General features: G+C 43.8%; 1 protein-coding gene across 5 annotated transcripts in view; it reads right to left on the reverse strand.

Annotated features, from left to right (window-relative positions):
• The window catches only part of CDK14 (cyclin dependent kinase 14), a 312,138-nt gene that overhangs the window by 164,867 nt on the left and 133,809 nt on the right, over window positions 1-13,462 (reverse strand). For all 5 annotated transcript variants that reach the window (XM_069959461.1, XM_069959459.1, XM_069959458.1 and 2 more), the window contains one exon: window positions 896-1,019. In XM_069959461.1, the coding sequence (XP_069815562.1) occupies window positions 896-1,019 (124 nt within the window). The remainder of the gene's footprint in view (window positions 1-895; window positions 1,020-13,462) is intronic.

Below are 13,462 nucleotides of genomic sequence, written 5' to 3' on the forward strand. Positions count from 1 at the left end.
AGCGTACGGTATGGTGATGGGATAATGGCAGACTGTGTGCAGCTTTACATCTGGAAGTAGGGGACAACAGGAATGACAGCAGGCGACAGGCCTCTTGATGCCTTGCCTGCACATTTAAAAGTGACGGCTGTGGAAGGGAACATCGGTTTTAGGGCAGGTGAGGGTCTTTATGTCCTGCATGCAGCTGCTCTACAACTGACTGTGATGGTAGAGGACAGCGGCGGGCTAAAAAGATTCTCAGCTATATGCCCTGGTCTTCTGTTCGGCGGCCATGCTTTGAAACAAAAATTTTGCTAGGTCTTACTTTCGGGGGGGGGGGGGGGAGGCCTTATATTAAGCAATTCAGCACAAACCTCTACTAGGTCTTATTTTAAGCGGAGGTCGTATTTTCAGGGAAACGGGGTATTACTGTTCTAACGGTGCCTGGTCCCTGCTGATCACTGCTTCCTGCTCCACATCCTGACACACAGGAAATGCCGGCTCAGCCAATCAGTGGGGGAGGCGGGTCACTTCTGTGGACAGTGATTGGACATGGAGGAGGGAGCGCTGATCAGTAGGGACCGAGCACAGTTGAAACGGCAGCAGCAAGTTCAGACAGGGGGATATCCCTCAATTGTAAGTTCTTCTGAAGCCATGTTACATTGGGCGCTATAATTACAGCAATATCACATATATAAAGATACACTATAATATTCTTAGTATTAAACAAGCTGAAGTAACAAAACGGCCGGATATTTCTCAGGATTTTCTCCGTGTTCTTCTCCTCTTCATAGATAATACATTCTCATATAACCATTAGCAAAAGCAAAAACGCCTTATCTGCAGAACACATATAAATCCATGGAGCCCTGCAGCTTGCTGTGTGTGCGGAGGAGCAGTAATCCTCGTCTCTTACCGAAGTCGGCCAGCTTCAGCTCCCCGGTATCACTGATCAGCAGGTTCTGGGGTTTCAGGTCTCGGTGCAGGATGTGGCCTTGGTGGATGTAGGAAAGTCCTCGCAGCAGCTGGAATAAGAATAACTGCAAGACAAAAAACATATAAGTCACCGGAGTGTGCAGGGTACACAGGGCTGTAGCCATTATATATGAACTGTATGTAAAAGAACAAGGTCTAAGACTCTGTGCTGAATAATCACCATGATACGTCTTCGTATCAGTCTCAGCTTCACCTTCCTCTTGTCGAGCGCTCAATTATCTGCATAGACTGATAACTTATAACATCCCATCACTATAGGAAGCTCAACAGCTTAATGCATACAGATTTATTGTTACGTCCAATGCAAACTGTGTATGCAGAGAGCTCCCCCTAGTGGTAGCAGCAGGCACCCAGAATTTTACCATTTTATTCTAATTTATGTTGTTGGTGTAAATTGAATCCACTGGGATCAGTAGTAGATTGTGGTTCTGTGCTTAAATCCTCTTCCACTGTAACATTCCCCTTTTATGTATCAGTATAAAACCTACAGCACGGGGGGAAAAAATCATTCATAAGAATTTTATAAGAAAAACATCCATTGCAGAAATCATCAAGTGTCATCCTCAGATTTCTGCCATGGATCTTCTTGTAAATACACCTCAAAATACTTGACAAGTGGGGTGCGTTCACACTACGGAACCCACCGCTCGCTCGTGCCCGCGCGCATCTCCACCCTTGCCATAGACTCCATTGTATGGTCAGACGGAGTCCGCCATCCAACCAAAAAAATGACATGTTAACTCTTTGGGCGGACGGCAGAATCTGTCTGACCATAAAATGGAGTCTATGGCAAGGGTGGAGATGCCCGCGGGTACGAGCGAGCGGTGGGTTATCCTTCTGGATTCCGTAGTGTGAACGCACCTTAGCATAGCTAGTCCTCTTCAGATCTAAGAAGTGATACAACTATATCCAGTGTAGACAATGCTCTGTGAGCTCCAGACTGATACATTGTACATAGCTAGTCCTGCTCTCAGCTGTATCCAGTGTAGACAATGCTCTGTGAGCTCCAGACATACATTGTACATAGCTAGTCCTGCTCTCAGCTGTATCCAGTGTAGACAATGCTCTGTGAGCTCCAGACGGATACATTGTACATAGCTAGTCCTGCTCTCAGCTGTATCCAGTGTAGACAATGCTCTGTGAGCTCCAGACTGATACACTGTACATAGCTAGTCCTGCTCTCAGCTGTATCCAGTGTAGACAATGCTCTGTGAGCTCCAGACTGATACACTGTACATAGCTAGTCCTGCTCTCAGCTGTATCCAGCTTAGACAATGCTCTGTGAGCTAAATATATCAGAAGCTCAACTAATCTCTCTGCTAGTTTGCTACAATGTATCAGTCCAGGCTATAGAGCTCACAGAGCATTGTCTACACTGGATATAAGCTATGTAAAATTTGCAGCAATACCTTGTCGGTATTAGACATATTTCTTCCTATAATAATAAAACTACGTAAAGGAGCGAAATTCTGAACCTATAAGCAACGTCTGCGGGGAACACGGCCAAATATACAACCCCCCCCCCGCTCCGCATTATGCTGCTTTATGGCTCCGCAGTCTCCGTGAAGGAACATTGTGGAGCTGTAATATTTGTGCCCTGATGCATCACTGGCGTTGTATGAAAATAACAGGAAATCTTCTGTATTTCGTTCTATTCCGTCTGCATTGTAAGGAACGTTCATTTCACAGCCACTTAAATTACAGGAAATTGTTTTTTTCCCTCCAAGAGGAAAACTTTGTGCCTAATGTTCACCCACCCAGAACTAATAAAGATCCGAGAAACAGATTGTCCTAATGTGTTAACGCAGGAACAGAGGTCTGCTTAGCAAAATTAAAGGGGAAGTCCATGTTAGACAACGTGGTGTGGTTTCTTCCACAAACAGTATACAGGTTATGTGCAGTATAAAAGCTCAACCAAATTCACATCAATGGCGCAAAGCTCCACCCACAGACAACATGATATGGAGGACGCCATGTTTTTTTTAACCCTGAACAACCCCTACAATAGCTTAAAGGGGCACTCTAGCAATATATATATATATATATATATATATATATATATATATATATATATATATATATATATATATATCAAATCAACTGGTAATACAAAGTGCCAGAGATTTGTAATTTACTTCTATAAAAAAAATCTCCAGTCTTCCAGTACTGATCAGCTGCTGTATGTCCTGCAGGAAGTGGTGTATTCTCTCCAGTCGGACACAGTGCTCTCTGCTGCCACCTCTGTCCATGTCAGGAACTGTCCAGAGCAGGAGAGGTTTTCTATGGGGATTTGCTGCTGCTCTGGACAGTTCCTGACATGGACAGAGGTGGCAGCATAGAGCACTGTGTCCGACTGGAGAGATTACACCACTTCCTGCAGGACATACAGCAGCTGATAAGTACTGGAAGACTGAACAGTTTTTTTTATAGAAGTTACAAATCTCTGGCACAAGTTGATTTCAAAGATCTTTGTCTGCTAGAGTACCCCTTTAAGTCAGACCAAAATTACTATATCGCAGACTGCCTCTACATAGTCCACCAGCTTGTTGTAGCGCCATGAGAAGTAGACGGCGTCTTATACTGAGTACCAGCTGCGGTAATATAGTAGGCGATGTGCTGTCCGTGGGCTCGGAGGAAACCTTGAAGAAAATGCAATTTATCTCTCGCCTCTAGGTAACAGGTCCCTCGGCTCTGCTGCATTCGTACCGGCACAGGCAACTACTTTCCGTATATTTTACATCCCTGGCACTTTGCAGGACAAGATGAGGGGGGGCGTCTGATTTAAAACTTCGGGGCAGTCGCTTAGTTCGGCCGAGGAGCCATAAATATTTACGTAAAACAAACAGCGAAGCGGAAACGATGTATTTCATGTAAGTCCACAATGTATAGAGAATATATAATATATATAATATACCGACTAATAGCCAGAGCCGGGCGTTTATTACCTCTATTACATCAATGATTTGCCGATGACTTCCATAAAAAATTCAAAAAGTTCCATCCAACTTTTGGACTAACTTTTAAAGGAGTTTTCTAGTGATATATTTCTAGTTCTAGAAGTGGCCGAGCAAAAATAAAAAAAAACAGACAAAAATCCCTGTACTCACCTGCCCTGATCCCCCGCCACTGCTGATGGGGTCCGACCTCTGCTGGTCACTACTTCTTGGCTTTCATCCAAGCATAAGAAAGAGGCTTCTGGACCAATCACTGGCCACACTGACACCTAACCCCAACCAGTGATCAGCTGATCTGAGATCAGGAAGTGAAGGGCAGCGGGGACCGGGCATCACTGGAAGATGTATATATCAAAGATTCCACCCACAGGATCCACAGGGTGGCATGGATTCCAAGGAGCTGCCTCCTAATCTGCTGGTTTCACACTGAGTTTTTGCAATCCGTTTTTTGCAAAAAACAGATGAAAAACTGATGCATTTGTGTCCATCCGTTTTGATCCTTTTTTTCATTGACTTCCCTTATAAAAAAAAAAAACGAATCAAAACGGATGGACACAAATGCATCGTTTTTTTTCTTTCAAAAAACGGATGGAAAAAAAAAATTGCAAAAAACACAGTGTGAACACAGCCTAAGCAAATCCGCTCAACACTACTGGTGACCAATTGATCGTTCGGCCAAAAGTTCTCTCTCCTGGCCCACCCATACACAGGAACAACGTGTGTTCCCCATGGGGAGGGAAGCCGCAGCCAGACTGCTCTGGATTTGAATTATCCCTCCAAGAAAAAAAGGGTCGAGCAGTGAAAATGCCTCATGTCTGACCCTTTTCTGCACAATATCCTCAGTGGGAGTCTGGAGACCCCCACTCTCTTTAGTGTTGGAGGAATCCACCACCACCAGCATTCAGCCAACTATAGTGTAAAGTATATAGGAACTTTTAGATTACAAACAGAAGAAGAATTGTAGCAGGACGCCCCTAGTGGTCACATCCACCCCCAACATCTCCATCTCATCACCGACTCCTGTGCACCAGAATACATCTTCCAAGTTGTAGAGAATCATCATACAGCGCACACAGACGTCTATGGGGACTTTACCTCCAATTCTAGTATTACCAGTATATGGGCACACACAGCAGCCATGTTACATTTGGTCTGAGGGGGTAACGTGCCCACCTAGTGAGACTGCCAAGCTGAGACCTTTAGGCAAAGCAATGCATTCTGGGAAAATGTTATGTAAATTAGCTCTTCCTTATAAGGAAAAAATGTTGCTCTCTAGTGACCCCTACTGGAGGTCGCTTCCCTGTAAAGGCATAATCGTTAACGATTAACGATCTCAAACGACCGCTATTGCGAAAGACCTGAAAACGTTCACTCATTTCCATGGAACGATAATCGTTACTTATGATCGTATTTGTGATAGTTTTTTCTTCGCTATTTCTTCGCTACTGCGTTCGTATCTACTGCGAACGACCGAACAACATATTATTCAATGCGAACGATTTGCAAACGTTTTGCGAACGAGCAACAATAAAAATAGGTCCAGGTCTTATAAAGCGATCAACGATTTTTCGTTCGGTCGTTTATCGTTAACTGCATTTCAACCGAACGATTATCGTTTAGATTCGAACGATTTAACGATAATCAGAACGATAATCGTCCGGTGGAATAGGGCCCTAAGTCAATGTCCAACCAGGATTATCACCTAAACCTGTACAGTCTCCAGGACCCGGTACATGGGAGAGCCGGAGCTCTGGCGTCCTGTGCGAGGAATAACCCTTCTTACTATCCAATCCTTTCAATGGTGAAATATCCTGGAGCCGGAGGCCTTACATATAGGAGCCGTGCTGTATAATTATTTGTAGTTTTATTACTTTTCTTCCCTTCTGGAAAAAAAAAAAATCACCTTCCATAAAGCTAAAAGATATTGGTTTTCAGGATTCATTACATTGTAATAGAGAGAGCGAGAGAGCGGTCCATAGACGTGAGTCCGGGGCGGCCGGCGGTATCGATCCTGCACCAGAAATCATCCTCCTCCTGCTTGTTTCCTCCATGGTATCGCTCTCTCTGCCTGTGTACCCAGGCACTCCTCTCCCCCTCTCTCTCCCTTCCATAGACTTGTCTTGCTTGTAACTTGATCCCTGTGCAAGACAGGGAGGGGAGAGAGGGAAATGCTTTATAAAAGTAGAAGGAAGCATTTTTGTCTGATAAGATATTTTACACATGTTCTTAAATTCACTTCTACTATTGATCTATGCAAAGTTTGTTGTGAGGACAGGGACTATCTAAAGGAGTTTGTAAGTGCTAAAGAATATTAGCTGTCCTGTGAAGATATATCCTGGGGTCCGTTGTGCCGCTCAGAGGGTCCTGATGTTTGTTTCTATCTCCGTGGTCCTTCCATGAAATTTAGTCTGATCTCATGAATCAATGTAGTAGCTGTGGAGTAGGGGGTCCGGCACTGCTTCCCTGTCTCCAGGGGCCCCACAGAGCCCCCCAGCACACTCACCATTTACATCCTATATGTGTAGAACAACTTACACTACAGTCCCGAATAAATCCAGGTCTTTCCCATCAGCCATCGATGGGCAGCGGACAATGCGGCAATGTCTGGGGTCGGCTACATGAAGAACCTTTCAAAAATCCTTGAATCAGCTCCTTTGTGGGGCCCGGGGCTCCCAGCAGCGGGAGGCGGCAGCACATCTTAGGTGCTGTATAGAGCCGCCAGTCTATTCACCGCGCTGGGGGCTCCGGGATACAGAGAGAAGTGTATGAGGAATCCTATAGAAGCGGAGAACGGTCAAGTGTCTGGCAGCAAAGCGACATTCAGGAGATCAAGAAACAACGTCATTTGTTTTACTTTTCTTGGCTTTAAAGGGGAACTCCAGCGCATTTTTTTCCCTTTCAAATAAACTGGTGTCAGAACGTTATACAGATTTGTAATTTACTTCTATTTAAAAAATCTCCAGTCTTCCAGTACTTATCAGCTGCTGTATGTCCTGCAGGAAGTGGTGTGTTCTCTCCAGTCTGACACAGTGCTCTCTGCTGCCACCTCTGTCCATGTCAGGAACTGTCCAGATCAGTAGAAAATCCCCATAGAAAACCTCTCCTGCTCTGGACAGTTCCTGACATGGACAGAGGCGGCAGCAGAGAGCACTGGGTCAGACTGGAGAGAACACACCACTTCCTGCAGGACATACAGCAGCTGATAAGTACTAGAAGACTGGAGAGAATACAGCAGGTACATATATATACAGCTGCCCGACTATGTAGCCGCAGAAACTGCTCTGGGGTCAGCACAGAATATAATATAATACTCCATACGTGATACCACAATTACACCAAAGGCAGCTGCAGGCGGCTCCGATCATAGAGAGAGAGAGAGAGAGAGCGCTGACACCGCCCTGTAACACCGGGGACACAGAGAGAACTAATGTCACTCGGAATAATGGATTCTCTATGGCGGCTGTGACAGGCGGATTTAATTTGCTGTAATATTACGTGGACTTGTGCACACCTGCCTGCTCCGCCGACTGTGAACGACTAAATATCAACTAATCCGCAGATCCATCAACCCTAATATCCTGATTTACATCTATCTATGAGTGGCCATTCCCTGTGGGATCAGCAGCAGTGATCAGAGGAAAAGGATTTTAGCCAGAGACAAGAAAGAAATTTTTGCTGCAGACGACCCCTTTAATTCTCAGTATACAAAGTGAATGACTAACACACACACATATGTGACGGAGCATCTACTGTACTGCAGATGTGAACGCAGCCTAACCGAGCACAGATGATTTCTAAGAATCCTGTTTTTGTTCTTTTAGCTTTTGTGTCAGAGATCGATCTCACAATTGGTATTTCCCCATTTAAGAAACACGGACGTCCATCTCCGTCTACGTATCCTCCCTATATTATATCTATGAAAAGATCCGCCTTCCCGGATAAAAACACAAATGATTATTTTTATGACGACAATTGACGATAATTTCTCACCAAACTGGTGAAGATTTATAATTACGGCCGCTCCTCATAGAAAAGACAGGCGGCTCCGACAATTGGTGCAGACTGTTATAACTGTTATAATTGTTACAAAAAAAAAAAAATGAAAAATTTCTCATCGTATTTAAAAAAATAAAATAAAAAAACTGAATTCTCCTGGATAGCGGTAATGTGGATCATCATCAGACAATAGCGATCACACAGTCACATACAAAGCCCTTCAAAGTCAAAAAGATAATCTGTATAGTATTGATTACTGCCCATGGAGAAAAAAAAAAAAATCAATCACTTCCCGCTGTTATATTGTGCGGTCTGGGAGAATTATCTGTCGGTCAATGGGATAGATTCATTATAAGGACGCGCCATGAATTAAAGCCTTTCTGAATATTTCTTTACTGTTGAGTAACAGAGCGTGTAATGCTTCATGTCGCCTGTGGGGGTGCTGCAGGGGAATTAAAAGGTTTGTACTAACCTAGCTTGGCATACTCACCTTACTCCGGTCCTGGTGTGACATTATCTGGTCTCCTGCTCATCGTTCTGATTGCTACTTCTAAGATGGAAAGTGCCTGATCACCGGCTGTGTGGTGTCCCACCACGGGTGTTGCTTATGGTTACACCGTTTGCAAAAGTCTGTACTCTTAGTAAGCTATGGTGATGAAGCAGTACCTAGATTTCGCCACAAGATGTCACTATTGTATGTAACGGTACTTATGTTTTGCACAGCTGCAGGTAATCAAAGGGTTATTGTTTATTGTAATCTGTACACCAAGGAGGACTTTCTCTTCTCTCTACCTATCGCTGACCTCCTTTCTTCTATGCTTTTCCTTCTCCACCACTTATGGGGGATGTTACATCACCTGTAGGAAGTCGTCACAAGGGGAGAGGAAGCATAAACCCACCCACACCTAGTCAGTCTTAGCTACGTTTCTGACTTAGTCTAGTCGTTGAGCAGAGTAGACGTATATGGGAGACTTTGACACCCTTTTCTTGAAAGCAGCACTTCCACACACTATACAGTGTTAGGCTGGGTTCACACACAGTATATTTCAGGCTGTATTTGGTCCTCATGTCAGGTCCTCATAGCAACCAAAACCAGGAGTGGATTGAAAACACAGAAAGGATCAGTTCACATAATGTTGTAATTGAGTGGATGGCTGCTATATATTGGTAAATAACTTCCATTATTTCAATACAACAGCCGTTGTTTTAAAATAACAGCAAATATTTGCCATTAAATGACGGCCATCCACTCAATTACAACATTATGTGAACAGAGCCTTTCTGTGTTTTCAATCCACTCCTTGTTTTGGTTGCTATACAGCCTCAAACATACAGCCTCAAATATACGTAGTGTGAACATAGCCTTAAGCTACTCAAGGGAGAGGACAAGTCTGAGAAACCCCCAACCCACGCCGAGAACAAGTCTAAAAGTGCCGGACAGTATCCTGATAACAAGATAAAGTGATCCGGATAGAGCAAAGTTGCTAGAAGCCTACGTACTCTATCTCGCAGCGCAGATGTCAGCAGGGAACCGTGGACACTCTGCTCAACCCAGATAAGAGGGTCTGGGGCTTGTGTCACCCTCTAGAACAGGTCGCCCGACACTGGTGTGCAAAAGGTGGTAGAACGACAAAGGTCGACTCTAAAGGTCCTCAGTGCAGCTCCTGTCCTGTCAAGTCTACAGTCTGCTATCAGCTATTGTACAAACTATTCTCTCAGTAAATAAGATTTATTTATGCTAACAGGATTTTTTTTTTTACAACAAAAATGATGTCGTCTACAGCCCTATTCTTTCCTTAAAAACTACAGGGACCCAAGCCCAGTATGGGTCGTATGTCTTTACTTGAGTTCTGTAAGAAAAAGAACCAGTCATTGCTGTCATGACTCTATGATAGTGAACAAAGACTTACAAACCATATCTACCGCCCCCTTGTGGAGATTTTAAGCGCTGCATCGGTGTGAACATCGTATGTATAAAGGACTATGGGCTTTACCGTTTTAAACTTATTCTCATAAACCTTTTTTAGTAAATTCTTCTCCTCACGTCTGGATCCTCATCTCTAGGTTAAAGTGGTTACAAAAAGGGCGTCCTTCTCGCTGGAGGACCCGTCCTGTCCTGCATTACACAGGCCACATTCATTTATATAAGCGTTGTGTAATTCTTTACTTCTCCTGCTGTGGCGCTGCAGGGAAACGGAACGCCACCTTCACACGTTCATGAAATTTAACTGGATTTCATATTTTTTTTTATTTTTTTTCATAGATCGGATACATTATAATGGATAGCAAAATCGTGATGTGAACCTGATAATAAAAACGTCCACGGACGTTTTTATTAAACTATTGTATTGCCCCCTAAATCCCCAATATAGACTTATTACGGGAAATGCTTATAAATTGCTTTTTTCCCTGCAGTTACTACTGCATCAAGGCTTCACTTCCTGGATAACATGGTGATGTCACTTCCTGGATAACATGGCGATGTCACTTCCTGGATAACATGGCGATGTCACTTCCTGAACAACATGGTGATGTCACTTCCTGGACAGCACGGTGATGTCACTTCCTGGATAGCACGGTGATGTCACTTCCTGGATAGCACGGTGATGTCACTTCCTGGATAGCACGGTGAGGTCACTTCCTGGATAGCACGGTGAGGTCACTTCCTGGATAGCATGGTGATGTCACTTCCTGGATAACATGGTGATGTCACTTCCTGGATAACATGGCAATGTCACTTCCTGGATAACAAGGTGATGTCACTTCCTGGATAACATGGTGATGTCACTTCCTGGATAACATGCTGATGTCACTTCCTGGATAACATGCTGATGTCACTACCCGACTCCCAGAGCTGTGCGGGCTGTGGCTGCTGGAGAGGATGATGGCAGGGGGATGCTCAGTGTCCCTCCAGTGCCCTGTGTCCCTTAGTGTCCCCCTGCCATCATCCTCTCCAGCTGCCACAGCCCGCACAGCTCTGGGAGTCGGGTAGTGACATCAGCATGTTATCCAGGAAGTGACATCACCATGTTATCCAGGAAGTGACATCACCATGTTATCCAGGAAGTGACATCACCATGTTATCCAGGAAGTGACATCACCATGTTATCCAGGAAGTGACATCACCATGTTATCCAGGAAGTGACATCACCATGTTATCCAGGAAGTGACATCACCATGTTATCCAGGAAATGACATCACCATGTTATCCAGGAAGTGACATCACCGTGGTATCCAGGAAGTGACATCACCGTGTTATCCAGGAAGTGACATCACCATGTTATCCAGGAAGTGACATCACCATGTTATCCAGGAAGTGACATCACCATGTTATCCAGGAAGTGACATCACCATGTTATCCAGGAAGTGACATCACCATGTTATCCAGGAAGTGACATCACCATGCTATCCAGGAAGTGCAGGGGAAAAAGCACTTTATAAGCATTTCCCGTAATAAGTGTATATTGGGGATTTGTGTAACTTTTGGGGGGCAATACAATACTGTAATAAAATTTTTTGCTGGACTTCTCCTTTAAACAATTGTCCACAGCAGAGGACCCCTTTATCAGAGTTTATATGTTCCTACCATATTGGTGATAAATATCCGCTAAATCAATACAATAGCCGGTGCAGGCCGCAAGCCGTATGCAGAAAGATATTAAATGGAATAGCAATTTATCCGGAAACAACAACCTCGTGATAGATGAGAGTGACAGAATAAAGAAGCCAAACAAGTGGAACCAATTCAAATAAGTAACTGCTCGACATTTCATCTCATTTAAATGGATGGATAGAGAAGAGAGCGGCGGAGAGGATTGTATTCTGCGTGACACCCGCTATTGAGACGGACAGCTTTATTAAGGGCCTCGCTCTATTCACCTATTCAGCCTGCCGGAGAGATGTGGCGCGGGCCGCATAATTAATAGGGCCCCCCGGCTCCTGGACACATGCCAGCATTGTCTCCGCTACGGTAACATCACACCGATTCATCCCATTTATCAGCCGCTGCCACCGCCCAAAACAAAACCGCTTATTCTAGTGCGAAAATATGGGGGAAAAGCGTAAAATAATATAATAATAATAATAATAATAAATAATAATATATTTAATAATAATAATAGTGGTAATAATAAATAAATTATTATTATTATTGAAAGTAATAATAATAATATAATAATAGTTTATTACTACCACTTTTATTATTAATTACATTATTATTATTATTATTATTATTATTATTATTATTATTATTCATACATATTACTGGTACTTTATCCAACACATTATTATTTTTCTTATGATAATAATTATTAATATCTACAGGCATATGCAAGAGCGTAGTTTCAAGATTCTTACAACCCCCTCATGTTCCTCTAACTGCGTGCAGTTGAATATTGTGACAGAACGTAGAGCCACTGGCTCCCTGCTCGGTCATACACACTCATAGGCTGCAGACAATTTATAGGGGTGCTTCAGTGGGAAAAAAATATATTTTCAAATTAACTGGTGTCAGAAAGTTATATGGATTTGTAATTTACTTCTATATAAAAATCTCCAGTCTCCCAGTACTTATCAGCTGCTGTATGTCCTGCAGGAAGTGGTGTTTCTCTCCAGTCTGACACAGGGCTCTCTGCTGCCACCTCTGTCCATGTCAGGAACTGGGCAGAGCAGGAGAGGTTTTCTACACCACTTCCTGCAGGACATACAGCAGCTGATAAGTACTAGAAGTTACAAAGTATTATAACTTTTTTTTTTTGCTGGATTACCCCTTCAAGCCAGTAGTCTAAGCAATTCACATGCATTTTTAGCCTAGTGCCCGGGAATAACTAGGTACCACAACCTCGAACTACATCTTTAACCTCCAGACCTGGTTGCAGTAAATCCAATGGCTGTCAGTGTCACTGGCTGCAGGCACCTCACCAGGTCAGGATACTGACGGGATCCCTGCACAATCTACACTGCGGATCATTGCCTCTGCCTGGAGAACGAGGCTCCCAACCCGCCATCCTAAGGAGAGGGAGCAGGGCTGCTTCTTGTGGGATGAGCTGTTTCGCGTTTTTTGCCCAAGGGGGGGCCAGTATCAAAAAGTGGGGGTAATTAGGGGGCATTATTACTATGAGGGGGCATCATTACTGTTACTCAGTTGGGGCACTAAGAAGGCTTAGCTGCTTGTTGGGGGGGCACCATTACAAATGTAGCATCATTACTAAGTGGGGTGCTATGGGGGCCTTATTACTAAGGAAGCAAAAGGGGGCAGTATTATTACTATTAATACTACTGCCACTATGGAGCTCCCAGGGAGGCACTATTATTGTACGGGTCACTATTATCAGCAGGTAAACTATAGTTATGGGGGTAGCAGCGGGCACAGGGTAATACTAGTAAAAGGTTTGGCGTCTTCCCTGCTGTGGTGCATATACGGCTCTGTATATAAGCCTGTGCTGCAGATACACAGTATATATACACATAGCATTTATTATTGTTTTGCTTTTTTTTAACTTTATTACCATATTTCACCAGTGGGGGGCAGTACAAAT

This window comes from Dendropsophus ebraccatus, chromosome 2 (assembly GCF_027789765.1).
Source record: "Dendropsophus ebraccatus isolate aDenEbr1 chromosome 2, aDenEbr1.pat, whole genome shotgun sequence".
Classification (NCBI taxonomy): Eukaryota; Metazoa; Chordata; class Amphibia; order Anura; family Hylidae; genus Dendropsophus; species Dendropsophus ebraccatus.